This window comes from Mugil cephalus, chromosome 23 (assembly GCF_022458985.1).
Source record: "Mugil cephalus isolate CIBA_MC_2020 chromosome 23, CIBA_Mcephalus_1.1, whole genome shotgun sequence".
Classification (NCBI taxonomy): domain Eukaryota; kingdom Metazoa; phylum Chordata; class Actinopteri; order Mugiliformes; family Mugilidae; genus Mugil; species Mugil cephalus.
Genome location: NC_061792.1, coordinates 13,987,875 through 14,015,714, shown reverse-complemented (window position 1 = coordinate 14,015,714; position 27,840 = coordinate 13,987,875). Strand labels below are relative to the sequence as shown.

At 43.7% G+C, this 27,840-nt stretch overlaps 1 protein-coding gene across 6 annotated transcripts; it reads right to left on the bottom strand.

Annotated features, from left to right (window-relative positions):
* Window positions 1-203: 203 nt before the first annotated feature.
* LOC125000970 (collagen alpha-1(XVIII) chain-like) lies at window positions 204-27,732 on the bottom strand. Of its 6 annotated transcripts, none has more exons than XM_047576780.1 (43): window positions 27,708-27,732; window positions 27,015-27,120; window positions 11,442-11,983; window positions 11,040-11,120; window positions 10,885-10,944; window positions 10,290-10,359; window positions 9,776-9,921; window positions 9,681-9,698; window positions 9,391-9,597; window positions 9,282-9,308; window positions 9,139-9,201; window positions 8,973-9,056; window positions 8,842-8,892; window positions 8,616-8,756; window positions 8,171-8,224; window positions 7,924-7,968; window positions 7,764-7,826; window positions 7,334-7,459; window positions 7,179-7,253; window positions 7,071-7,097; window positions 6,676-6,774; window positions 6,554-6,589; window positions 6,379-6,465; window positions 6,163-6,195; window positions 6,012-6,044; window positions 5,840-5,899; window positions 4,993-5,070; window positions 4,856-4,891; window positions 4,723-4,776; window positions 4,515-4,586; window positions 4,346-4,405; window positions 4,229-4,259; window positions 3,969-4,019; window positions 3,851-3,879; window positions 3,660-3,767; window positions 3,438-3,585; window positions 3,295-3,359; window positions 3,098-3,226; window positions 2,981-3,013; window positions 2,469-2,909; window positions 2,196-2,393; window positions 1,465-1,574; window positions 204-1,368 (listed from the first exon to the last, which is right to left on the bottom strand). In XM_047576780.1, exons 2-43 carry the CDS (start codon window positions 27,091-27,093, stop codon window positions 1,155-1,157), a joined length of 4,164 nt encoding a protein of 1,387 aa, XP_047432736.1. In that variant the 5' UTR covers window positions 27,094-27,120; window positions 27,708-27,732; the 3' UTR covers window positions 204-1,154. The 6 variants fall into 6 exon arrangements, with proteins under 6 accessions (XP_047432736.1, XP_047432737.1, XP_047432729.1 ...); XM_047576781.1 differs by lacking the exon at window positions 27,708-27,732 and adding an exon at window positions 27,249-27,291; XM_047576773.1 differs by lacking the exons at window positions 27,015-27,120; window positions 27,708-27,732 and adding an exon at window positions 19,723-20,244.
* Window positions 27,733-27,840: the final 108 nt, after the last annotated feature.

The window sequence follows — 27,840 nt, the reverse complement described above, 5'->3', positions numbered from 1 at the left end:
TGATGGGATCAGTGGGCGGGGCCAGACCCTTCTTGGCACCGCCCACACTGGTGACATGATTTGTGAGGTCACAGAGTGGTTGCCGTGGCGATACTTGCAAGAATTCTACAATTCCGAGATTCGTGGCTTCCAACGGTGCTGCAACGGTCTTAAACAACTCGTAAACATGAGTATGACTTGGAACACAAGAAAATGATCAGTTATTTTCTTTTTGTGCAGCTCCAGCTAAGAGCCTCACACACAATTAACATTTATTCAAGAACACGCACATCATACTGCATTTGTTATAGCCGTTAGTACATGAAAGGTTATGTATACTCTCCGCTCCTGCAAGCAAAACAATGAACGAGCAACAGTGCACAACACATTTATGGCTGAATCCTTTCCAGACTTCTGTACACACACATCTCATCTGTTTGCTTTCTATGTGTGCAAACTTTAACATATACAGGACATATTTTATTATTCTTGGTGAAAGCATTCACGTCACACGTTACAGGTGAAGTAGAAAAAAGCACAGCTTATAAAAAATAAATATCCTTTTTTTTTTTGGTATTTCCAAAGAATACTTGAAAATATCAAACCGTAGCAAACTGAAAAAGGATGTCACTCAAGTGCTGTGGGTTACAATTAAATCAGTGTAGAGTTGAAGTAGTAGTAAAAAACAAACATACATTTCACATACAAAAACTCAGTATTTGCTCACAGACGCTAAATATTATAGACCTACTCTAAACTCTGGCACTGACAAATACTGTATATGAGCATGAATGTGGCGTATAAGACACAGGAATTCTTATTTAAATCATTGTTAAGGCTTATTTTCAGATACTTGAGCAGTAACTGGAACACAATAGTTCTGCAGCTCTGTTGTCGTGGTTTATCCTTCTCTGAGATAATGACATGGGGTCACAATGTTTGCTGCTTGTCATTTTGTCTGTAATAGAACCACACATGCAAGGAAAAATGGAAAAATGGCAAAAACTTAAGGACAACTTTTGACTTCCAATATGGCCGCCAGAGGGTGAGTTGCTATAGGTCACCTGAGCTCAACTTGGTATAACCTTGTGTAGATTAATGAAGGACACAGAAAGTCGTATTTACAAAGAACCAGAAGTGGCGCATAGACGGATCAAAGTGTTGTGTTTGTGTGTTTATCTCTTGTTGTGGCCGATGTAGCTGTTCTCGATGCACAGCACCACGTAGGAGTTGGAGCAGCTGCTGGAGCTCTGCTGCAGCAGGTTGCCGCTCTGCAGTGACGACGCCATGCCGCTCAGCGCCCGGTCGCCGACACGCCACGTCTCGCAGATGTCGTTGACGTGGCGTTGACCGTCGTTGGTCGAGCCGTGCCACACCATCTTCTCCGGCCTGGGATGAAACACAAACAGGGACGGAGACAAGACTTTACATGCTTGTCTCCAAGATTTAATTTGTCCAACAATATATATATTTTTTTCATCTCACCATGTGCTGTCCCTCAGGACGTCCTTGCCGTCAAAGGAGTAGATCGGTGCGTTGTCCTTCATCCTGCCATCACTGAAGATGGCGTTCCAGTTGTCAAACAGAACCTCGTCCTAAGAGAGACGGCGGCAAACAGAAAACCAGACAAAGCTAACATCAGGTTTGGTTCATATACAGATATGTATTTTTTGGACATGTTACTTAAAAACTCTTAGACTGTAAATGGACAAGAGGTGTGTTAGCTGTAGCCATGGACTGTAGAAAAAGTGGATGCCATGACAGCTTTAAAGTGTGGAGCTTCCTTCGTGCTATGAAAACAGTATTTTTCCCCTAAATTCCAGGTTTTATGCTTAGCTAAAGCTAAGTGTTGGCAAAACTGAGACTAGCGATTAACATATTGGGCTGATATTTATGTTTTTTACTAGTATAGGCCGATATGTGGGTGCATTCGCCAATACCAAACTAAGATCTATTTACTTTAATACTCAGCACCAACACATTTTTGTCATTAGCCCCAAGTTCAATTATAAATATTTATGTTTTTGGTTAAATTGAAACTTGTAACATTTGTTACAAAAAGCAGTACTGGTTCCAAATATCGGCAGCACGTATCAGCCATCGGCCAATGCTGATGTCAAAACAAAATTGGTATCAACCCTAAAATATCCATATCGGCCGACCTCTACTTCAGGTGAGTGGTACCTGTCCTCTCTAGAAAGGCTTCATTTAACTACCTTCAGGTTGACTATTGGGAAACGGTCCCTGTCGGCCTTGCGGACGATGCTGTGCAGGTCTTGGAGTCTGGCGGACAGGAAGGCCCGGAAAGTTCCCTTCATCCCAATGGCCTGAGCCTGGTTGAAGCACAGGTAATCGGCCCCGTTGATGCTCCGCATGGCGCCGGTCTGAGGGCTGTTCAGGGCGATGAGGTGGAGCTGTGCAGGCAACACGCAAATGTTTAACAACGAAAACGCTGGGAGTTTCACATCAACACAGTGGTCTCCACTTACCCCTGGTCCTGAGGTGTGCTGGTGGGGCGGAGTCTGGGGCACGGAAGGAGGCGGAGGTCTTCGAGGGGTGACTGGGTAGCGAGTGTCTGGGACTGAAAACCTAGTATCTGGTTGGTTTATTCTCTCAGTGTAACTTGGGAACCTGGGATCTGTCGGTGCTGGGTATCGGGGTTCGGGCTGGTATCGGGTATCTGGTTGGTATCGGGGGTCAGGCTGGTAGCGAGGGTCGGGTTGGTATCGAGGGTCAGGCTGGTATCGGGAATCGGGCTGGTATCGGGGGTCAGGCTGGTAGCGAGGGTCGGGTTGGTATCGGGGGTCGGTTGGTTGTTGTTCAGGACTCTCAGGGGGCCTCTGCGAGTCATGAGTGGAGGTGTCGGTGTTGGAGTGGTGGTCTGGGTAAGGGACAACCGGCGGGGGCTCCACAGCTGCAACTTCATTTCCCTGAAAACATGAAGCGTGTGATAAGTATTAAATATGCTGACGATGTTAAAAAAAAAATAAATTACACTCACATCCACAGACGGCAAAGCGATGTAGCTCCCAAGCTGAAAGAGAACAAAAGCTCATCAGTAAACACAGAAATCGATAAAATTATCTTTGTGTCGTTGATTAAGAGGTAAAAGTTTCACCTGGACCTGACGGACGCCATCTCGCACCCGCAGGTAGAGATCAGTCCGGTCGATGATGTAGACCAGAGAGCCCTCGGGCTGCCTCCTCGCGGTGGCCGCCATGGTTTCATAAGACCTCAACACTGTCACCTAAAACACAAAACACACTTTGCAGATTATTGTTTTACTTTGGCCATAACTTCATGACGTCTACTTACCCCTGACGAGGTTCCAGGCAGTCCAGGAGCTCCAGGAGGTCCCGGGGGTCCAGGAATACTGATGGCTGTCATTTAAATACATTTAATATGAGCTTCAGTTCAGCCTCTCAACCACTTAGAAGGTATTATTGAACAGGACTCACTCTGGGTTCCCCTGTGGGCACCAGGCAGGGACGGTCCTGGAGGTCCCGGTGGCCCTGGTGGTCCAGGTTGGCCATCGTAGCCTCTTCCTGGAGGTCCAGGTGGCCCCTGAGGGCCTGGAGGCCCAACGATGGACTCACCTTTAGGTCCCTGATGAGACGACAAAGATTAATTTGCAGCATCTTAATCGATTAATGATGAATTTTAGTTGTCATGAATCTTACCGGAGGTCCAGGGAGGCCCGGGGCGCTGCCTCCATAGCGGGGATCATAATATCCTCCGCCCGGTTCTCCCTTCTCTCCTTTCAAGCCGATTTCACCTTTCAGCTCATTCTGGACAGAAATACAAACACAATAAAAACTTCACACCTCAGTATTTACACAGAAGCCATGATTGTGTGGAAATGTAGACATACCTTCAAGGTGTAAATGTCAAATCCACCACCTAAAATCGAAAGAATCCTTGATATGAATTTGTCTAAAATGAAATAATCTACTTTCATTAGCGTTTTGTGGTCAATAAATTTGACTCACCTGAAATGTCAGGTATTCCCGGTGGTCCACGATCACCCTTTTCTCCTTTAACTGTAAACGAGAAGAGCGACAAGTTAAAACACAATCAGACTTCTCGGAAAACTTTAGCTTTTCAGGTTGAGCCGGGATTTATGCTAAGCTAGCCGATCAGTTACGATTTAGCCGGATAAATCGCTTCCTATGTGTTTCCAGCTCTTGCCAGCTTAATACTTTATGCTAAGCTAAGCAAACTGGTGCTTGAATGTGAAGCGTGAACTCACCAGGATAATATCTGGAGGGATCCTCATATCTCTGAAATAACCAAGGAATTCGTTTTTTAAGTTCCTGCACCGGTTCAAAATAAATGAATACACAACTACTAGAAGATCATGACTCACTCCATCGAAGGCACTGGGAGGTCCAGGAGGTCCGGGAGGCCCTGGAGGACCTGGTGGACCCTGAGACGCAACAAATGTTGATGAAGTGATTGAGCCGTCGTTGGCCTGATGGTAAAAACTACACAACTAGAACTGAACTCTGATAAGTAATTAAACCAAAGACACTCACAGCGTAACCATATCCAGATCCACCGCCTGAGTCTCCCTTCTCTCCTTTGACGCCGTTCAATCCTGGTCGACCCTGAAACAAAAACACAGACAGCGTTTAGTCCAAGGAAACGTTTCCTAAACTGTTTATGTCAATCAATCAGTTGGTCGTCTCCAATGATTAATTCAAAGCCCCTTTGGTCTTGTTTAAAGTTACTTATCCAACTTACCGGCCTACCAGGGAAACCAATCTCTCCCTTCGGACCTTGAGGACCATATGGACCCTAAAGAAAAATGGACGCATTAACTTTTTAAGCAGCTAGGTTGCGGAACAAGTGTTGAACTTAGAAAAATCTGACATACGGGAGGTCCCACTGGGCCAGGAACACCCTTCTCCCCCTGTAATTTAACACAAATACACACAAGTAAACACGACACGCTGATAACTCAAAAATCAAGCAGCACACTGATCAATTATTATTATAATATTATATATTTACCTGCTGTCCTGCCAGGCCTCCCAAGTACGAAGGTCTCCCATCAAGCCCCATGATGACTCCAGGTTCTCCTTTCTCCCCCTGAACAAAGATTGTATTTTTTTTTTTTTTTTAAGTTTCTACAGAAATCTGGAAGCCAACACAGTTTAATGAATCAAATAAAAACAAATCAGTTATATTAATTATTAACGGAAGAGGAATAGAGCGACTGGGGAAAAAACTGTAGTTAAAGTGAATAATTTATTTTGAGTTCTTTAACTTTAATGTCAGAATTTTGACTTTTTTCTCAGAATTTTGCCTTTTTTCTCGGAATTTTGCCTTTTTCCTCACAATTTTGACTTTTTTTGATAAGAATTTTGACTTTTTTCTCTGAATTTTGACTTTTTTCTCTGAATTTTGACTTTTTTCTCACAATTCTGACTTTTTTTCTTAGAATTCTGATTTTAAACAAAGTCATTCGCTCTAACTAAATTTTTTTTTAAGTGTCTCTAATCCTCCTCCGTAATTATTATCATGTTTTATTTATTTATGCTGGTATGTATTACACTTTTAAATATCCTTCCTTCCTCAATGTGCAACATGGAAATTTTTCCTATTTTTTTCCTTATAGGATGTCATGAAATAGGAAGAAGTCTTATCTTTTATTTAATAGTAAGGCCTCAAAACTAATCATCAACAAACTGATTTATTTAATTTAAAATAAACACAGAAAATGTAATAAATCATCCAAATGGGGTTGTGAGTATTCTCCTCAAATACAACTCATTACTATGACACTGTTGTCTTAAATGTGCATCTTTTAATCTGTAAAATGCAAATTTAAAACACATAAAAATATGGATTATCAAACCTTAGCTGCATATCCAGGAGGACCCACGTCCCCTTTATCTCCTTTCGGCCCCATGGGCCCCTAAAATCAAAGAACAAACATGCATTAAAGACATTAAAGTCCCTCTGTTTTCTCAAATCAGATTAATTTTCTTAAAATCAAATGTGTAATAATCATAGGGGTGTATACATACTGTGGATCCTGCTTGAACAGGAGGACGACCTCCCTAAAGAAGAAGGACCCGTTAAAAAGAGACCAAATAATCTTTGAATTTGTTAAAGCGGCATTAGTTACGTGACGTTTACATGCGATCGGTTAACGGACTGAAAGGTGTGTCCACTCACCTGCCCATCTTCTCTCCAATAAATCTCGTTAAACTACAGCAAGACAAGGTTAGGGCCGTTAGCGTGGAGGTGGGTCAACAACGAAGCAAGCCATGACTGTTAGTAACTTCACGAAAGATCGATTTAGTCGGTGAGTGATTGTGAAACAAGACGTCGCGTTTGGGGTTAATTAAATTCACAGATTCAGACTCGGGTGCATCTCAACCTGCGACTCACATTTTCTGACGGGTGGTAGATCACCTGCCCTGGAGGTCCGGGAGGTCCTGGAGGTCCAGGTGGGCCCCCATCTCTTCCTGGAAGACCCTGTGTTTTAGAAAATAACATGGTGAATCTGGAGAGAACATTGGGAAAGATTTAAAAAAATAGAAATATATTGGTTTTGCTCACTCACCATATCTCCTTTCTCTCCCCTGTCTCCCTTGTCACCCTAAGAAAAGATCAAACAAATAGAATATAGACCACACGTGTGGAGATGTAATAAATATACCCGACAGTGAAGGTTCATCTTTATACATGAAGTCCAGGGAATCCGTCCAGACCCGGGATCCCAGCAGCTCCTCGTGGTCCCTCAGCTCCTTTCTGTCCATGTAAGCCTGGCAAGCCTGGCTTACCCTGGAAACCAATCATTCAAACATTACTAAGTACAAAGAGAGAAACCACAAAAAATATAAACGTTGAAAAAATCAGGGAAGTCAACATCTAGATCTGATAATAGTTTGTTTAGTTGTGAAGCAAGATGGCTAAAGTCTAATTTTTGGTGTTTAAAGAATGGCATCATGTGGTTAAAACTCAACAAAACAATCACATCCAAAATAAAAATTTTAAACTGAAGTGGTCCCATTGTAGAACCCTGAGGAACACCGTTTTTATCCGATTCACAGAAATTAACAAACAGAAACAATACTTACAGGTAGTCCTGCAATACCAGGTGGACCCTGAAAGACATGATGCAGATAGAATGAGACAGAGCTTTACGGTACTGAGGAGACAAGGACAACAATGTGTGACATGGGCACCTGTGGACCAGGTGGACCTTGGACTCCAGGCAAGGATCTGGTCACGTCATCCACTATATAACCATCGCTGCCCCTCTAAATGAAGAGGAAATTAAATTAGTGGGTAAATATAACCAGATGTGCGATTAGTCATTGGCCTTGAAACCTTTACTCACAGAGCCATACGGGGGTCCAGGTGGTCCGGGGGGACCCGGAGGTCCGATTGGTCCCATGGGACCGGGGAGCCCGGCCAGTCCGGTCTGCCCCGGTGTACCCGACTGTCCTGGGTCACCTCGAGAACCCTAAAAAACATGGACGCCATTAGTTTGTTCTCGATCAAGTCCTGTGAAACTCTCAGATCCAGAGACATGCAGGACAAATAAAGGAGACATGCAGGACAAATAAAAGGAGACATAAAGGAGACAGAAAGGTGAAGAGAGAGTTGGGCAACATCCAAGATCAGATCAAGAAGAATATAAGAACAGATTTAAGGTAGTGGTTGAGTTAATGGACTCATTCATCGCGCATTCAGTTAGAAGTTTGTGTAAATGTGGAAACTGAAAAGCAGAAACGCCCGCCCCCCAATACCTGCCACCCATTACACACCGTAGAAGGTGGAGCAAAGTAAGAGAACAGGTCGGTGAAAAAGTTGGACTCTTGTACGCCTTGCTAGATGGAAATGACAAAGAATCGATCTAGATTCACCCACCACAAAGATCGTTTTAGAAAATCGTGAAGAAGAGACACGGATTCGGTTCTTACTCACCTTTTCTCCAGCTGGTCCTGGAAGACCGAGATCGCCACCGTCACCCTGGAGGACGAGGAGGACAAACATGCTAACGGTTAAACCCATCCCAAAACATAAGCATAAGCTAAACACGTCCTGATTGCACTTGCTAAACGTGTTAGCATTGTCTTTGTGACCATGTTAGCATGCTATTATCTGGATGTAGCTCAAAGCATAGCCTCACAGAGCTGCTAGCATGGTTTTATATAGTTTAGCTGGACGTTACCTTTTCTCCTCTGAATCCAGATTGACCAGGAGGACCAGGAGGACCAGGGGGGCCCTGAAACATTACACACAAAATTAATATCATCAGGCTGTGGCGCCACGTTCAAACCAAGCAACAACCTCCAGGTCTGAGCGATGAAGCCCAAAAAAGCTGCAGTTCATCGAGTAGCCACTAGAGGCTGCAAGAGGGAGCAAATCCCCATAGACTTCCATGTTAAAAAGCCTAAAGCGTCACTAAACATGAATTTTCTTCTAACTTATTCATTTATTTTTTATTAAGGTTTAAAATTCTGCATAATTAGGGGCGTTGAGTGACAGGAAGTAGCCTGAGCTAACAGGTAGTAGAGTCCATACTTGTGCAGGCTCCGCCCACTTCGGGCTTCATTTTTGAGGTTCAGAATCCAACGGTGTTTGTCAATGGTTCAAAACAACAGATAAATACTCACAGGGAGACCAGGGACACCGTCTTGTCCAGGCGGCCCAGGAGGTCCAAAGGCTACTTGACCGTTCTCTCCAAGTGTTGCTGAATTCCCCGGGATCCCAGGAGGACCAGGAGGACCTGGGAGGCCTGGAGGACCACGGGGTCCCTGGATGACAAATCAAAAATGATTAAGTTGCTAAACTACTCAATTTTTTATTTTGTTTTTTGTTTGTTTGAGATGAGCAACAAACCCGGATTTTGTCCAAGTCTGGGAATCCTGAGCCCTCCATGTCAAAAAACGTCTGTAAGAATAAACACAATAAAGTAAAAAAAAGTTTATCTTGTAAAATTTAAGCAGTGAGTATCTGAGGCGTGGACGTACTGGGCCGGAACCAGCACCAGGTCCAGGAGGTCCCGGTAGACCTGGAGGGCCTCTGGGTCCAGGCTGACCCTCTCCAGGCTCACCCTGCAAAGATCCACCGGACAGGAATTAATTATCACACTGAACACAAATAAACAAACGTTTCTTAAGGTTTTAAGGCTTTAACCTTTTGGCCCTGGGTTCCAGGAGTCCCTGGGATTCCTGGCGAACCTTGTGGTCCGGCAGGTCCCTGGAAACGGGTCCAAAATAACAAAAATCACATTTTCAACGTAGTGAAGCAGATTAATAAGAATATTCTCGGTAACTCACAGGTTTCCCGTCCTCTCCTGGATCGCCCTGAAACATAAAGAACCGTCTGAGTACCACACCCCCTTCAGCAGACGCTTTCAAATAAAACCTGACCCCCGTCTGTGCTCACCGCCTCCCCATCAGCTCCTCGTGCTCCGGGGGCTCCGTCCTGCCCCGGTGGTCCCGGCGGACCAGGGGGTCCGGCCACCTGCTGCACGACAGACCCATCCCCGAGTCGGACCACCTCAGCTGCAGGTCCAGGAGGACCAGGGGGCCCGGGAGGCCCCTGAATCCCACGTTCTCCTTTACTGCCGGAGTACCCGAATCCAGAGCTGCCCTGTTAGCGACAAGAACAGAATAAAGTTCTTAAAAGTGTCAAAGATAAAACGAGTGAAACGAAGCAGCTGCTCGTTAACGTACCTTCGCTCCTTTGTCTCCCTGGAAAAAAACAAAGAAGACGAACAGATTAACAGGGGCTCACTTCTCTCTTTGAAAGCCGAACACCAGAGATTTACCTTCTCTCCTCGCCCTCCGCCCTGGGAGGAAGAGAAACCAGAACCAGAACTGGAACCAGAATCTCCCTTCGGCCCCGCTGGACCTCTGTCCCCCTTCATACCCTTCTCGCCTCGGTCTCCTCTCTCCCCTTTAGCTCTATCAGCGCCTGAGAGAAAAGATTTAACGCGTTACTACAACTTATTTATTTATTTATTTATAGCATCTTTAACAACTATTAAGCTTCATTTTTCTTCCAAACGTGGAGAAAAACTGTCAAAAAGCAGTCGACGAGGAGAAGAGAAAGACAGATTTTGTTCAGGAATCTGTCCTGTAGAGGGCGCTACTGCTCCGTTCTTAAAAACAAACCTTTTAAAAACCTTAATTAAAGGCTCTCTAACAGCTTTTGGAGACTTTCCATTAATAAATAAATATAATAAATAAATAAATATAAAAGAAATCTGTCTCTTTGTCGTATGATTAAAAACTTCCACAGCGTTTTTACAGAAGTTGGAAGTGAATCCTCCTCCATCCTACCTGTTTCTCTGTTTCCTTCGGAGGATATGAGCGGGGGCTCGGGGACTGGACGGAAAGAGGCGGGAGTCGTCTGAGATGGGGGAAGAACAGACGGAGCAACACATTGATTCCCACCAGTTAATTTATGGCTTTAATTTTTAGCGTCATAATGAAAATCTAAATAAAGATATACGAGTTTGAAGTGGTTAAATTAAAAGTTAAAGCTCACAAAAATCTACTGCCCTAAGCAGCCATGCATTCACACGTATTATTTCCTGACTTAGTAAAATAATAATACCTGATCTGAGCTTTAATGTCAGCCAGACGCTAGATATCGATTAAATGTCTGGAGATAAGGAGATAAATAACTCATTATCACAGGAAAACTGAGGAAGTATTCTGTATGAATGCAAGGCTGCTCAGGGCTGTAATAAAAACGCGTTTTCAGATTTACTGTTGATTAAATTTATTTGTTTATTACGTGTAATTAAAGGCACTAATATTTCCTTCCACTGCAACACAGTGAAATTAACTGTAATACCACCAGTAACCACTAGATGGTGCAGGATCCACAATAAACGGTGGTACATTGATCTACTACTGAAGTCAGACTGACCCTGACAGTGTGTCCTGCTTGTGTCCTGTCTCCTGCACCGCTGCCATAGTCTCCAGAGGCCTGGAAGACAGACAAAGAGAAGAGAAGGACGTCACATTAAAAAAATAAATAAATTAATTAATTAATAGAACATAAAAACGAAATAAAAGCCTCACTGCGTCCTCGTCGTCCTCGTCGTCACACAAACGCTCGGCTGCTCGAGGGTTCCCCACCACCCTGAGATCCACGATGTCGCCCTGAGACACACAACCGTCAGGTCGGGTGATGCATTCACTGACCACTCTGCAAAAATGAGCCTCAATACGTGGTCTCCTAGCAACCGTGCAAATAAGCTCTTCTTCTTCTTCTGCTGTAATATTCCTGACTCCTCCTGAATCCTCCCACTTCATCTACTTTCTTCCTACGTCTCTTTTATCCTCCTCCATCACTCTTCTCCTCTTCCCCCCCAGATGTTTCATCAGTTCCACTGTCTCGTCTCTGTTTCTGTGTCGGTATAAACATGTTCAGTCCTAATTAAATCCATTAAAGGTGAATCAACCTTCATTTCTTTTTATTACCTGGAACTTGTCTGCGTCTGCTCCTCCCGCCTGACCCACGAAGATCCCGGCCCCGGGGTCCAGCTCCATGGGGTCCGGAGACCGTTCGAACTTTGCCACCTGCGGCTCGGAGTCACAGCCGTGGTAGAAGGTGATCTGCTCCTCGGAGACGGCCAGCGAGAAGCGGCTCCAGACGCCCACCAGGCTGGGCACGTCGAAGCTGGCCGCCTCGTACGAGGCCTCGGCGTCGGGCTCCGTGTAGAAGAACCTCACCTTCTGGCGCCCCGACTGCACCGCGCTCAGCTTCACGGCCACGTGCATCAGCCTCTGGGGCCCGTCCGTGATGGACAGGAGGACGGAGGCGGCGGGGGCGGCCGGCCTGACGTGGAAGAGGAGGGAGAAGTGGCGGTAGAACGGGTTGGGGACGTGGGCCAGAGCCGGCTGGCCCTGGGACGCCCCGGATCTGAAGGCGTAGGCCGGCTCCCCCCTGGGCCCGTAGACCCTGGAGACGTCGTCTGGAGGAGGGTCTCCGATGAGCTGGAGCAGAGAGACGCTGCTGTCCTCTGCAAAAAAAGGACATGAACAAAGAGTTTAGGACACCGGGAGGACGTCAAGGTGCAACTTATCTATTATTTGCATTGGAAAAGGTCAATTAGTTTCATATTAAAAGCTCAGTTTTAAACGTTTTCCATGTTAGGAAACGGCTGCAACACACATTGACATTTCAGTTCCCATAGACTTAAATAGCACAAAAGGAAATGAGCCTTTAGACCGGCCATTATGTTCTCATAAGTTGCCGTCACGAGGGAGAAATATTGTTTAGGAAGCTTTGCAGGACGTCTCTGCAGACTCATGGCCAGAAAGGCCAATCACCAGAGGTCAGCGGGGGGTTTAAATGATGAGAAAATGCCAAAAAAAAAGATAAAAATCTGCTTTTAATGCGACAAAATCACAAAATCTGAACTCAAGAGTCAGGAAAATGGTTTTAACTGATATTTCTTGCTTTGCATGTTTGGCTGCAAGTGTCTTGAAGACACATGTGAGCGTCCGGGTCTGAGCCGGAGTGAAGCCGGGTGGTCGTCCTCCCACTCAGGACACCACCTGCTCCTACCGGGCTCATCTCTTCCAGCTGCTGCAGCTGTCGGGAACGATCATGAGGCTCAAATTAATGCGCGTATGAAATGACAAACGACGACGACGACGACGGGGGAAGAGTCTTGTCCTGCAACAAAATCTATTCGAGCGCGTGGGTTCGGCCCTGCTTTAATTTTCAACATCTGGAACCCGTTGGGCCCGACCGCGACTCTCCCACCAGCCAGAGCCTTCAACCAGAAACAGAACGAAAACAAACCAGAGCCGAGTGGTTACCAGACCACCGTATGACAAATGAATCGCCCGGTTTTACGTCTCGGTATCAGTGGCTGAAATCTTCAGACTCTGAATTATGATTTTTCCCGTGAACCGGAATGTGACTCGAGCACCAGGGAACAATTAACCAACACAAAATTATGCTAATTTTAAACTTCTTCTGCCACATGTCTGGATAGTTTCAGCTTTTATTCTGCAAGAAGCAGTTTTAATGAAAAACATGATAAACATGTTCCAGAAATGTAGTTTTCTTATAGTGAGAACATGCTAAAACTAGCCTAGCAGAACGTTTATCATCTGGACTACATTAGCATAGCACATTAGCATTTTTATAACACTGAGCTTCTATTATAATAGAAGTAACCTCATGCAGAAATATTCTAGTAGTGAATAACTGAGTTTATTTGTCTCATACAGACTAATGTTAGCATGCTAACATGTTGATAGTAGCATATTAGCATGCTAAAATTGGTTGGTTACTTATTAAGGCTAAAAAGGAATCTAATATTTAAAGGAGCTACATGCTAACCTGCAAAAAAGCTTACAGTGAGAATGCTAAGAAGCTCAAACTAGCCTAGCAAAACGTTCATCATCTCCACCACTGTAGTGCAACATATCGCCATGCTAACATGGTGATGGTAGCACATTAGCATGCTAAAATTGTTTATTTAGTTCTTGATCCTGAAAAGAATATCTAACATTTAGAGCAGCTAAATGCTAACCTGTAAAGAAGCTTACAGTGAGAATGCTAAGAAGCTCAAACTAGCCTAGCAGAATGCACTATTTTAGTGCAACATATCGCCATGCTAACATTTGCTAATTAGCACTAAAGGGCTGAGGGTTATTTGGAAAAGTTTCACACATATTAGGTTGCAAAACAAAGATTAAAATCTAAATACAGGGCTGCTAGCTTGGCTAAAGCTGTAGTTTTAATCCAACAATTTGTAATTACTGTAAGATCTCTGCACTGAAAGCTTCTGGCCACGCTCTGAAGCTCATATCTGACTTTCTATCTGCGAGCTAACAGGGCTCATTGTGTGGAGGAGCAACGCCCAGCGACGCCTCGCAGCCCTGAAGGCATTGGCAAATAAAGATTACCTCATGTATTCTGTTACGGAGGATTACCGCGGTGCCATGTCTGTACTTTCCAACATGTAACTGCAGGGAAATTCAATGCCGAACGCTCCAATGTGCGAAAAGAAAAAGACAGAAAAGAGACGGGCACAGATGGACGGAGGGACGGATGGAGGGATGGAGGGAGGATATGCGTGTCAGATATCCATGGGAAAGTGAACCGTGAGGGACTCTTAATAGGACGAGGGCCCAAAAAGTCGACTCTGACACAACACGCCAGTTAAAACATGCAGAAATGTCACTGTGGGAGAAAACTCCTCCAGAGGTTTAGAGGGCCTCCGTCATCCCTGGAGGCAAAGCAGAAAGACAGTTTTCCCCTGTAAAATCTGAAAGAGCTTGGATTTTCCTCCAGTTTGAGATAAAACTAGTGTTTTAAGATGTTAAAAAATACAGGAAAATGCCTGAAATGTCCAATCATTCAAGCTTCTATCATTAAAGAAAAACTTCTACTCCAAGTTCAGTGTTTATCATCAAAGTTTGCCACAACCAGGGCTTAATTTACCTCCATCTGGAGAAGGAAACACTGCAATAACAAGCCAATTTTACACAACTGAGGCCAGTTACCCGAGCTAACCCGAGCTAACCCGAGCTAACCCGAGCGACCCCCCCCCAGGACCGACGCTAAACGCCAGTCAACACTTCAAACTGAGGCAACACAGCTGCAACATGTCCAGCTTCTGAGCGCGCTCAGACTTTAATCCATGTTTGAAAATGTCTGAAGAGCAGAGAACAAATTAAAGATGACTGATTATGGGGAGGGGGGGGGCGGTGCAGCTCCAAAACCAGCTGTTTGAAATAGAAAGAAACAGGAGCAACAGGTCCTTGTTAACTGGTCCCATGTAGAGCATCATGGAGGATCATAGAGGCGGCTACCAGCCAGGACTTTACGATACGATACTTACCACGATACCTGAGTCACCACACGATACATTACTAGGATATAGTGCAATATTCTACATAAATTTTAGACATTTTTAAATGCAGCTTAAAATACAACAGATAATTAATTGGACAAATTGAGTCAAAAAAATTAACCCTCAGGCATCTGTTTAATTTACCTCCCTCTTGTGACCTTAGCGAACAAAAACATCAACACGGCTGTAAAAACGTAACGGATTAATATTTTTAAAGCTCAATAGCACAAAAAAGAATTAAATAAAGATTTTATTAATAGGCCCTATAACAGGGAAATCACTGATTTTAGTGTTGAACACTAAAAATGACAAGTTTTTCCTCATAAATTAAACCCTAATATTATAGGATGAATGATTTTATTGTGTCATGGCTGAAAGATTAAAAAATGTAGTTATAGTTGAAGTCAATTGGATATCTTTAGTGGTAAGTTTTAAATCTGAGGCTACACAAAAACTAATAATGTAATGTAAATAAACTTCGTCATACCCAAGACTGATCTGGAAAAGTAAAAAGAAAAAAGAAAAAACAGGCTCCAGTCACCCAACATTAGATTTATGGAAAATAGCAAATTTTTCATGCTTTTTTCGTTAAAAAAAAAAAAAAAAAAAAAAAATTGAAGTAATCAAGTAATCAAACTGGCATTTAAAGGTTGAAAATTCCCCCAAATTATTGAATTTTTGGTAGTTTTGTAAAGTGCTGCAGTGGTTTATGCAGGGGAAAAAAAAATCAGAAAAAAAAAAAAAAATCAATCCGTTAACTTTTTATAGCAGTTTTTGGACATGAATGTTTTTGTCCGCTAACGTTACAAGAGGCTTTTATTCCACAGTGTTCTGGTGACTTATTAGAATATTTTTTATTTTTTTTGAATTTCAAAATTTGTGTAGAGATAGACTTTGTTGCATAAAATTGTGCTATGTGCACCAACACAAAATGTCCCCAAGATCGGCCCCAAAACTTTTTCTTTTAAAATTGATATAATATCACATGAATATGATGGAACAAATTAATGCTACTAATTATAGAAGATCACGTTCATTAATGTCCTGGAAGTTTACAAGAGAAAATCTGGAAGAGGTGTGGCAACTTTTGACCAACAGTTATTGGTGGTGTTGCATTGTGGGTAACGTAAGTCAACAATTTGACAAGAAAAATCTAGTCCTGTTGCAGCAATTTGCACAATTTCTTAGAGAAAAATTTAAATAATTACAAATGAAAACCAATGAATCTATGACTAATTACAGATTTTGCTGCCTTATATTATGATAAACCAAAGTATTTTAGGGTGGTGGACTTTCAGAATAAACTTCCCTAAGTTAAAAAGGTGCACTGAAGTTTTCTGCCAAGGTCAAGTATTTGTGAAAATGGCCAAACTTCATGCAGTCGAGGTAAAGAGTGGGTAATTCCCCACTCACATAAAAGTCTATCTTCTAATGCTCAATTACCACCCATCATCTGCGGCTGGTTTGAGGGGGAGGCCGACCTCTGACCCCCGGGGGAGACTCCGGTCCGCCCCGTCTCTTCCCCAATCACAAGGCCCTGTTGTCCCTTTCTCCAGATCGGACTCTTTTCCCACCCACAGCCGCCGCCGTAAATGCCATCGACAGCTCTCCAACACAACCCTCCTCGCCGCCACAGACGGCCCGATTGTTTGTGCGCGGCCTGAATCACCACAGCTGATCTGAGACCGTGAGGAGATAAGAGCTGGATAGACACGCACGGCTGGTATGAAGAGGAGGACGTGACAGGCGCTGACAAATGAGACAAATGAGTCGGAAAAGCCGTCCTCTAAACATTCCTCCCTCGGTCTTTCCTTCTTTCGCATTGAACTAAATGTAGCACAATTAATCACATTCATTTAACGCTTTACTGAGAGTTTAGTCTCAGTTTTAAAATAAAATCGTGAATCTAATTACATCCACAAACATGATATTTATCATCTGTACTACTTTAGCTTAGCATACTAGCACACTGTAACACTGAGCTACTATTATAAAGAACCAAATGCTAATCTCTGAACAATAATAACTTCTTCTTGCACACATCTGGATCGTGCTAATGTTAGCATGCTCTCAAGCACAATGCTAATATGTAGCATATTAGAAAACAATATCTAATATTCAGCCAAGCTAAATGCTAACATGTAAAGAAGCTTACAATGAGAATGCTAAAAAGCTCAAACTATCTTCTAACCATTGATAGTAGCACATTAGCATGCTAAAACTGGTAATTTAGCTCTAAAGTCTGAAAAGAATATCTACTATTCAGCCGAGCTAAATGCTAACCTGTAAAGAAGCTTACAATGAGAATGCTAAAAGGCTCAAACTAGCCTAGCAAAATGTTCATAATTTCCACTACATTATTGCAACATATCGGCACGCTAATATGTTGCTAGAAGCATATTAGCATGCTAAAATTCATTATTTAGTTCTTAAGACTAAAATGAATATCTAATATTCAACTGAGCTAAATGCTAACCTCTAAAGAAGCTTAGAATGCTAAAAAGCTCAAACTATCTTCTAACCATCCATTGATAGTAGCACATTAGCATTCTAAAAGTCTGAAAAGAACATCTAATATTCTGTGGAGCAAGCTTACAATGAGAATGCTAAAAAGCTAACATTTGCTAATTAGCACTAAACAGCTGAGGGTTGTTTGGAATAGTTTCACACATATTTGGTTGTAAAAGAAAGAATATACTTTAATGTGGGAGTGCTAGCGTGGCTAGATACATACACTGAGAACATGCTAAAACTAGCCTAGCAGATATGTCATCTGGACTATATTAGTGTAGCATACTAGCATGCTTTAAGACTATTACTATTATAAAGAGCCAAATGCTAACCTCTGAAGAATAATAATTCAGTCTGTTGCAGGATAATAAATAAAAGCTTGTCTAAGTTGAAGGTTTAAAGGTTAAACGTGATAAAGAGAGCGGAGCCTTTACATTAAACATTTCTGTGGGAAAATACATGACAGTGACGGTTTTATGGAGCAGAGTTCAGTCTTTTAACCCCTGAAATAAAGAGTCCATACAACCACCGTCTCAACGCCGCTAAATTTATGGAGCCACTAAAAAGCTGGACCAGGGCCTCAGAGCATTTCCTGTCCAAATGGTTTATGCTTCAGGGAATTTCAAAGGGTTTTATAAATTTTAAAATAAATAAATAGATGAACTCATGTCACAGTGTAGAAAAGGCTTCGGAGGACCTGTAGGATTGTTGTTAGTTTAAATACGGACTCACACAACATGCAGCAACGGTGAAAACATGAGAGTTTTTATCCATTAATCACGGGATTATTTGTACTTTAATGCAATAAATATCATGTTTTATTTGAGTAGCACGAAGCTTTAAGGAGTTTGGAGGTGATAAAAACTGGTGCATTGTAGGTAACGTATTTTGACAGTTTTTGGAGGAAAACTGACATAATTACAATCTCAAATTCATAAATTAAAAAGTAATTACAGATTTTGCTGCTTTATGTTTTAATAAACTTTGAAAAATACGCTTCTTATCGGACACTAGAGAAATAAGTGCATCAAAGTTGGAAATATGGAAGGGAAATTAGGAGCTGCTAGAGCCTCCTACTGCTGGTGGTGTTGCATTGTGGGTAATGTAGGCAGAAGATGTAAAAGATGACATCTTCATATATATTTACATATATTTTAGGTTTCTGGATTTGTTTCTTAGAGATAAATGCCCCAAAGTTGTCTACTGCAAAATTGCAAATATGGATAAAAAACGAGAGGATAAAAGAAAAGGTGAGAAGTTTGGAGCTGCTAGAGCTTCCTACTGTTGGTGGTGTTGTATTGTGGGTAATGTAGGCAAAAAATGCAAAAGATCACAACACAAAATAGACTATTCAGATTTAGCTAAAATAAATAAATGGTATTTTGGGATTGTTGGTTGCTAACAAAGTTCTAAGGAGTTTGGAGGTGATGAAAAATTCAAAACACACTGTTTGGTGACACTGTTGCATTGTGGGTAATGTAGGCAGGGAATTGACACTTTATGGAGGAAAATTGACATAATAACAATCTCAAACTCAAACAAATTAAAAAGTAATTACAGATTTTGCTGCTTTATGTTTTAATAAACTTTGGCTAGGCTAGTTAGCTGGTGTCTTCTCGTTGGTTGCTAGCCGCTAGCTAACTGCTAGCCTACTGGTTGGGCTTTTAAGAGTGTTTTGCCTCTGATCTTGGCATAGGGGAGTGTAACATCTCATCCTGTGTAATAACGACTGATAATTATAAACAGAACTAGGCCACATGCGATAAAACATTTCTGGACTTCATGCATGCATCACGTGACGAGCAAAGACACCCAGAAACACACACGGCCGGATTTAAAATGTATCGGCAAACACAGGATACATTCTAACCCGGCGGGGTTACCTTTCCAGTTACTAACGGACGCACACGCCCGACGCCCGGACTCCCGCGCTCTTTGGGGCAGGAGGCGACACTCGGCCGGGAGACGCCCGTCCTCCAGGGACGCCCAGCAGCTGTCCTGCAGCGTGTGGCAGAAGCTGCGACAGGGCAGGTGTAGGGGCGCAGGGGCGGTGCACCTGGGCGCCATCAGGAGGCAGAGGAACCACTCTGCGCCGGGGTGACACCCCGCCCTCGCTAGCCACACCCACTCCCGTAGGGCCGCCCCCACCTCCTCCACAGAGGTGTGGTTGAGGAAGTTGGGCAGCCGCAAAAAGCCGCGACGTTTACACACGGGCCAATCGGAGGGCGCGGGGAGACAACGAGGCTCAAGAGTCTGATTGGTTTTAGGGACGCCACCTATAGCTACACCCTCTACATCCTTCACTCCTTCCCCAGACCCCTCCTCCTCCTCCTCCTCCTCCTCCTCCTCCCCTCTGAACCTGCTGCTGGTATTACCCGTTATGTTAGGCTTAGCACTCTCCACCATCTCAGTCAGGCTTCCGTTAGTAGCTCCGGTGGTCGGGCTCTCGTCCCACGCCTCGACAAACTTACGGATTCCCGTCGCCACGGTGATGGCTTCCTCCCCAGCCCCTGATAAGTTGTCGTCCTCCTCGTCCTCCTCCTCCTCCTCCATTGGCTTCGTCACCAAAGTGGTCACCGGCGTAGTGGCATCCAGAGCAGTGGTATTTGCCGTAGTGGTATTTGCTGTAGTGGGAATCAGCGCAGTGGTATTCAGAGCAGTGTCATTCAGCGCAGTGGTATTTGCCGAAGCGGCGGCCTCCGGCGTCCCTGTTGTGGTTTTCGTGGAAGTCTCTGAATTAACCGTCCAAAACCAGGCCTCCGAGCTCCAGGCACAGAGAACCAGGAGGAGCAAACACTGGATCTGGATCCTCACCATGCTGCTGCTGCTGCTGCTTCTGAATCCAGCTCCCACAGTTAAAAAGGGGGGGGGGGCACCTGTCAGTAGCCGGCCGGGGCCAACGGTCACAACCAGAGCTGTTCAAGGGCCACTGAGCATCGGCTGAATGAAAGCAAACACATAAAAACTGAGCAGAGACCCTCCTCCAGAGCTGCCAGGGCAAAAAAAAAAAAAAAAAGGGCGAAGAAGTCATTGGTTACTAGAGTTGCCTCCAAACTCCTCCTCTGCTCCGAGTGATTTGATGAGTGAGTCCCTTAAGACTTAACTCTGCAGCCTGCAACCACTGCACGGACGCACAAACGCCAACACAAATACAGACTAACACCTAACAACATTCAGGAGTTAAGTTTTTCTTTTTCATGTGACCACAAACGGCAGCCGTTTCCACAACTTTCTGGTTAATAACCCGGGTTAATAAACACAGCTGGAGAGAGGAGCAGCAGGTGGGCGAGGGATGAGCGACGGCAGCTGAGGAGGAGGAGGAGGAGGAGGAGGAGGAGGAGGAGGGGTGGGCCGCTGTCTTTAAGCCGACCTCCCTGGAGAGCGACCCCATTGCCTCATCGCGGAAAATCCTCGGAAAACGCAGCACTTCCAGGTTCTCACAGACGATAGCGGAAAGAAGGGGTCCTCCTCCCCCCTCCTCCCCCTTCCTCCTCCCTCCTCCCCCTCCTCCTGGCCCGGGGTGCCCCCCCCATCATCCAGATACCCGGCTCATCCGGCTCATCCCCCAGCTGTTACACATTCCAGCCCTCGGACCTCCCGCACCACAACCATCACTGGACGCGTTCACACTCATTATCCAGATTACAATCTAGTGGTTTAATTACGTTTATTAAAAGGCGCCTGCATCAAAAAAAAAAACCATTTATGAGCTTTGTCTCCATATTTATGGGATGCAAAAGAGTTCCCAGAGCCCAGATGTTGAGCCGTTCATCACCGGGAGCCGCCAGCTGCTCCGTACGTATCCAGCGGAGGGGAAGCCAACGTAAAGCCTGCGTGATAATTCGCTGGGATTAATTAATTTTACGTTGGAGCTGAGCCGGCTGGACGCCAGGCGGCCACAGACTGTAGGAAACATACCATCGCTGGTTTCAGCCGACGTCCTGCAGCCGGAGCAGGTGTCTCTCCTCACCAGTGGATGTGAGCGTGTGAACGGCGAGTGTGGTGGGACGGAAACGCGATACGACAATTAAAACAGAGGAGGAGGAGGAGGTGGAGGAGGAGGAGGAGGAGGAGGTGGAGGAGAAGGGGCCTGAGAAACTCCAGCAGGGACAAAAAGATCTTTTACGTTCACTGGATTAAAAAGAACCGTCCTCATACTGGTGGCTGCAGTACATCAGTGAACCAGCAGATGGCGCCACCTCCGCTACAACTACTATTATTAATTCAACCTGATCCATCACTGTGATCAGAGACAAACCGTTTCCATGGAGACCGAAGCAGATTCATGTGCTTACACGAAACTTTAAAGAAGAAGAAGAAGAGAAGGAGGAGAAGATGAATCAAGAACAGAAGACGCAAGAGGAAAAGAAAGAAAAGGAGAAGAATGAGGGAGGAGAAGGAATGAAAAAGGCGTAGGAGGAAAAGGAGGAGGAGAAGGGAAAGAATGAAGGAGAACTTGGATGAAAAGGGAGAAGGAGGAAGAATTAAATATAACAAGCAAAGGAGGAGAAAAGTAGAAAGAAGAAATCACAGCAGAAGAAGAAGAAGATGGTCGGTATGTAAGAGAAGAAGAAGAAGCAGCTTTAAAAACAGATGAAGGATGAACCATCACTGTCATTAAAGATGAACTGATGAATAAATAAACAGGAAGAAGGTTTGCAATAAATAATAGATTCTCTGCACATGCTCAGTAGAGTGGAAGAAATGCTGCCCCCTGCTGTTTGAAGGAAATAAAAGAAAGTTTCCTGAGTCTTTGGCTTAAATCCAGCAGAAATCAACATCCATGACTCCTCCACCTCCTCCTCCTCCTCCTCGTCCTCCTCCTCCTACTTTGCACAGAGCACAACTAAACACATGAAAACATAAACAACAACAATCTTGTGTCTTATCTCAACGATCTCAGGTTCAGTTCAGGCTCGTGAGGAGGTGAAGTTGAGGCCTCAGAGAGGAGCAGGTTTAAATTCCTGCAGGTAACGGACTCGAGGGCAAGTCCTGCTCATGACCCCGTTACACACTGATGCATACCTGTCTCACAACGATAAGAAGAACAACAACAACAAAATAGAAGCAGAAGAATGACGTGAGCGTAGAAACTAGAGGGGAACATCAGCTTCTTGCAACGAACCTTCTACTCAGGTGATTTATTTATCTCTCAGGATTTAACGTCCTGACCTGGACCAGACCTGCGTTTGTCTTCATCACCGTGTCAGGTTGTTGCTTAAGAGGTTTGTGGCAGCTGCTCAACTCGTCTGTTCGACCACCGTGGTGGAAATGATTAACGCTCGCTGCGTTTCTTAACAACGAGAAGACGATTCACGACCACTAAACTTTTTTTTTTTACGACGCTCACATAAAGCCTTGATTAACGTGAACAAACGTCTTCCCTGCGAGAGGTGTCGTGCTCTGTGATGGTGCATTCAAGTGCAGAGAGGAAACTAGCTCCAGGCTGATTCATCCTGCAGAACCGGTGGCGTTCTGTTACAAAGAACCTCCCAGCTGTGTCACGGCTCCACAGTTTACAAAATAAAAGCTGTGCCCTGATGAATTAAATCTGAAAACACGTGGTGATCTTTTCCCAGCCTTCAACGGCTTTGGTTGGTTGTAAATTAACTGTAGATGCTGGAGTCTACCACCAGAGGGAGCTACACACGAAATCTGTTTACAAATCGCTCAAACCTGCAGCTTTAACAATTAGAAATTAGGCTAAAAACCAGAGGCCACCTGTGCACCGATTAGATCTTAAAGAGCCAAGCAGGTGGCGGCAAAACCAGAGCCGCCATCGTCACCACCTCAAAGCCGTCGACGCTGCAGCTGGAAAAACAAAGCCAGCTCAGATGGCACAGCAGATAGACTGGAAGATGGAAACCAAAAACATCCTCTCGCCCCTCGGCGGGAGATCACACCTCGGGCCGGCGGACGCTCGCCTTTAAAAACGTATCTGGCAGCAGGTAGAAAACGCCCTCAGCCGCCCGTCTGTGGCTTTTAAAGGGCTCCTATAGAGGCTTTGATGTAGCCGCGGTTACAGTCTAATCATCTGCAGGAGGTGGAGGTGTCGAATTTGAGGAGTGCACACGAGGGGGGGGGCTGTAAAATGGGACTCAACCACGGAGGAGAAATGTCCTCGAGGCTACGTGGAAATGAAGAAGGAGTGCCGGGAGTTTGTTTTAAGAAGCCAAGCTCACGCTGTACATACAACACGTCATTCTCCACTGCACCTCCATCCACTTCTAATCTCTACTGACAAAACTGAAGTAAACCACCAGTTTTCAGCCCACTAAAGGTCTGGGTCATCTTTAACCCTGCTGGAAAACAACTTCTCCGTATAGTTTGTTTAATTATGACGTTAAATAATTGGTGCAATAAGGCTGGGAAAAGAAGAAGAAACTAAACCGCCACCTACTTCCTGTGGTGTCCTGTCCCCGGTCAGTCCACCACCCACCAGACTCTAGACTTATAATTTAAGACCTTCAATCTGAAAGGGCGGCAAAGACGTGGAGTCAACATCAGTCTGACCCAGCTGCCCTAATAAACAATTTAAAGTCACTAGTCATGTGACACCTCAAGAAAATATTGGACAATGTGAGAAAGCAAAAATAATTTGAGTTGAGTCAGAAATAAGTCACAATGAGTAACAGGTCAAGATGACATGAAAAAGTCAATAAAGGTCAAGGAATTTCACAATAGGTCACAATAGTCTTAAGATCAGTCATGAAAAGTCCAAAATAAATCACTACAGCACAAAAAAATCACAACAACAAGTCATAATTAGCCGCAGTGAGTCAAGATAAGTCGACAAAACTCAAGATAGGTCGAGATAAGTCTCACCAATGATACGTGAAAATAAGTCACAATAAGAAAAGTGAAAATAAATCACAAAAAGTCAAAATAAGTCACCAAAAGTCAAGATAAGTCCTAATAAATCATGATAGGTCAAAGGAGGCCACAATAGCACAAGACAGTCACAACAACGAGTCACGATTAGTCACAATGAGAAAAGTCACGATAAGTCACAAAAAGTCACAATAGGTCGAGATAAGTCTCATTAATGATACTTGAACATAAGTCAGAATAAGAAAAGACCAGATACGTTGTAATAAATCACAATAGTTCAAAGGAGGCCAAAACAGCACAAGACAATCACAACACGTCACAGTTAGTCACAGTGGGTCAAGATAAGTCATAAAAAAGTCAAGATAGGTCGAGATAAGTCTCACTAAAGATAAGTAAATATAAGAAATGTCCAGATAAGACAGACACAAAGACAGTGAACATGAGATTCTTCCAGTAAAGTCAATCCAGGTCAAGTTTAGTTCGTGATAAATGAGTCATGATAGTCTAGACAAGTCAAAACAGAACAACAAACTAATTCAAAGCTACTTAGAGTTAATCCCCCGTATCATCGAGACACACAGTGATAAACTGAATCAAGATAAAAGTAACATTCAACTTTTACGTCAAAGTTAATTAAAAGGCAGATGTGACATGAGTGATATATGTATATATAAAAACATATATAATTAACAATTAAGACACTGATGTTTGATACAATCTAACGCTGCTGAGCCAGACATGTTTTCTATGTCAAACCCAAACACTGAGTCTTCTTCATCGCGGCTTCGCTACAGCTGCAGTTGTGTAATTAGTGGTGAGGTTTGTTTTCCTGTACACTTTCCAAAGGCTTAAAGTAACAACCTGCTCTGTTTCAACAACAATAAACGTCTGCTGTGCGTCAGCTGATAGGAATCAAACAACCTCGATCTGCGTCGTGTTCGCTTCTCAGCAGCTGGTTTACAGGAAAACAGAGCGTCACTTATTATTATTAATTCAGTTATTAAATGAAACTAAAAAGAGCTTCACACGTATGAACCAACCACAGTCCTACACGTGTTTCACTTTAATGGGCAGACTGACAATATCAGCCAACAACTTTCCCCATAAAATGCCAACGCAGACATTTTTAATAGTGTAAATGAGCGTCGTGTTGAGACAGGCCGCACCAGCTGTTCATTCAGGAAACAAACTGTGAGACGATGAGAAATAATCCCTCTCTTTCAAGTCTAATTATCCCATAAGATCCACTCTTTTCCACTTCCTTTACGTCCTTAATGCGCAGCGTGGAGGTTTGTGTACAGCTACAGGGTTTCATAAGCCTCATTTGTTGTCTGCTTTGGTAAAATATAGGCCGCCCGGCCACCCAGAGAATCGCCTGTTACAGAAACACCGCGTAAACACGACTACAGTAAATCTACGAGGAGCTAAACACGGAGAAAGAAAATACAGAGGATGTTAATTCTGGACAAATACACCTTCAGCTCCAGGAGAGAGACGCAGTAAATCAGCAGTTCAAGTTCCCTTATTTGGTGAATGTGCAGCCTGAAGTTACTACATTTCCAAGAAATCCTCCAAAATGATTGAGAAATGACTGAAAATAGATGCGAGCTGACCAGAGTGGTGCAGAAATACAATCGCTAAAGAGATAAATTGAGCAAAAAGGAGATTTATATCAGCACAAAGACGCAAAGAAAATTAACGACACTTTCCAGTCACTTTGACTTCTGACAGGGCGTCGATAAAGAACTGTGACCGGTGCAGGAGTGGAAGGTTTTATCTGATGCACATGTCAAAAACTACTTCTGCTTCTGTGCTAAGAAATATGAAGATTCATTCAACGGAGCAAGAGAAAAAAAAAACGTGGACGACAGAAGGAACTGAAAACTCACAAGACTGAATTCTTGTGTGAAGTGTGTCGGGGGATTTTCTATGTCTCTACATGAACGCGTTGGCATGCCTGAATGCCGACAATAAGTTTGTGTGTCTGTGTGTGTGTGCAGCCTGCAGAGGAGGGAAACCACTGGGAAAATTAGGAGATGAAGTGTGACAAGCCCTGAAGAGAGGAAAATATGAACACACACACACACACACACAGACACACAGTGCAACTCTATGACACCATCTCCAACCTGCAGGGACTTGAAAAAAAGTCAAAAAGGTGCAGAAGATGCACAAAAATTGCACCAAAACAGGAAAAATATGCTAAAAAAATAAGCAAAATTAATGGAAGCGCCAAAATAAAAGCACAGAAACTATAACCAACCAAATCTAACCAGTAATGGTCCTAAATGGATGCATGGTGACTATGATTAAAAGGCACTAAACGGCCACAAAGAGCTGTAACAGACCACAAGCAAACATCATTATTTGTGTTTATTCCATGTCTCTGCTCTTTTATACCACTGGTACGATTGGCAGCCGCGGGGCCCATACACCGTCTCATAATACGCCCTCATAGAAAACCAGACTAAAGCCTGAAACCTGAACCTTCGCTGCCACAGAGCAGCAGATCAGCGGGAATGAAAGAGGTCACATCTCTGGGCCTTTGTGCCAAACAGCCTCTGAGGATGATGACTTACTCATAATTCCCAATAAACAAGTCCAGACATTCACATCATTCCAGCCTGGAGAAGCCACGCTCAGAGATCACGTGTCTGCTCCACTCTCAGCTCACAAGTCATGAATGAATTTACATTTTATTTGTTATTAATTCAAGGAGTGGGCGATCATCTCGTTTTACACTTTGTTTTACTGTTTTCCGCACTTCTTTAAAGCGCACCGCAGAATAAAACTTTAAAACACGTTAAAGAGTTATAAAACAAATTAATCCGCTTACCTGTGCGCTGTGATTTTATCTGTGCGACCACAAGAAGCATGAAGATGCAGGTCTGAGACCACCTGTCCCGGCGACGCATCGTCCCAGAGATTATTTCTCTTTGATTCTGAAAAAGTAAAATAAAATAAAATGAAATGAAATAAAATCCCTTCAGACGCTTTAAAGAGGAGGAGGTGGAGGTGGAGGAGGAGAAATAATCGCTCTCATCTCCAGCAGCTGCTGGAGTCGCTCTACCTGCTGGGATGTGTTTGCACCTTTACGCACGGCGAACTTCCAAACTTTTCAAAGTAAAAGCCTGAATTACGAACCTGGACTTCCTCCAGGAAATAAAAGTTCAAATATTCTTGCAAAGATTTAAAAACAAATTTATTATAAAGTGACCAAAACAGTTTTGTTAAATGATTAAAAAAAAAACATATTTAAAAAGCTGTGTTTAAAGATAAGTTAATAGCATATAGGCTAATACCATCCTCAGGTCTATTAGCATGCCATTATGTTTGCAAATAGCATTCTAGGCTTGTAATTAGAGGAATTAAAAATCCAAGACTAGCAACTAGCATTTCTAGTCTATTTACTAGCGTCCCTTGACCAAAATCACCAAAACCTCTACTCTAAATGTCCAAACCGTTAGCATTCCTAGGCTAGTTACTAGCATCTCACAATTAGACAGCAATTTGTAAATTTATCACTTACATCACGTGCATCCCTTTGGGTGGGTGACGGCTAACGCTAACCCAGGTTAGCATGTCCAAACTGGTGACGTATCCAGGCTAACAACTAGGGCGGAGCGATACAGGGAATTTTGGTATCGGCCCGATACCAAGTA

Bases quoted from the DNA above. Each gene is read 5' to 3' on its own strand.
- LOC125000970 (XM_047576773.1), bottom strand. From the start codon at position 20,164: ATGGTGAGGATCCAGATCCAGTGTTTGCTCCTCCTGGTTCTCTGTGCC. The intron at 9,309-9,390 runs GTGAGCACAGAC...TTTATGTTTCAG, and splicing joins GAGGAGCTGATGGGGAGGCG to GGCGATCCAGGAGAGGACGG. The intron at 3,586-3,659 runs GTAAGATTCATG...TCGTCTCATCAG, and splicing joins CGGGCCTCCCTGGACCTCCG to GGACCTAAAGGTGAGTCCAT.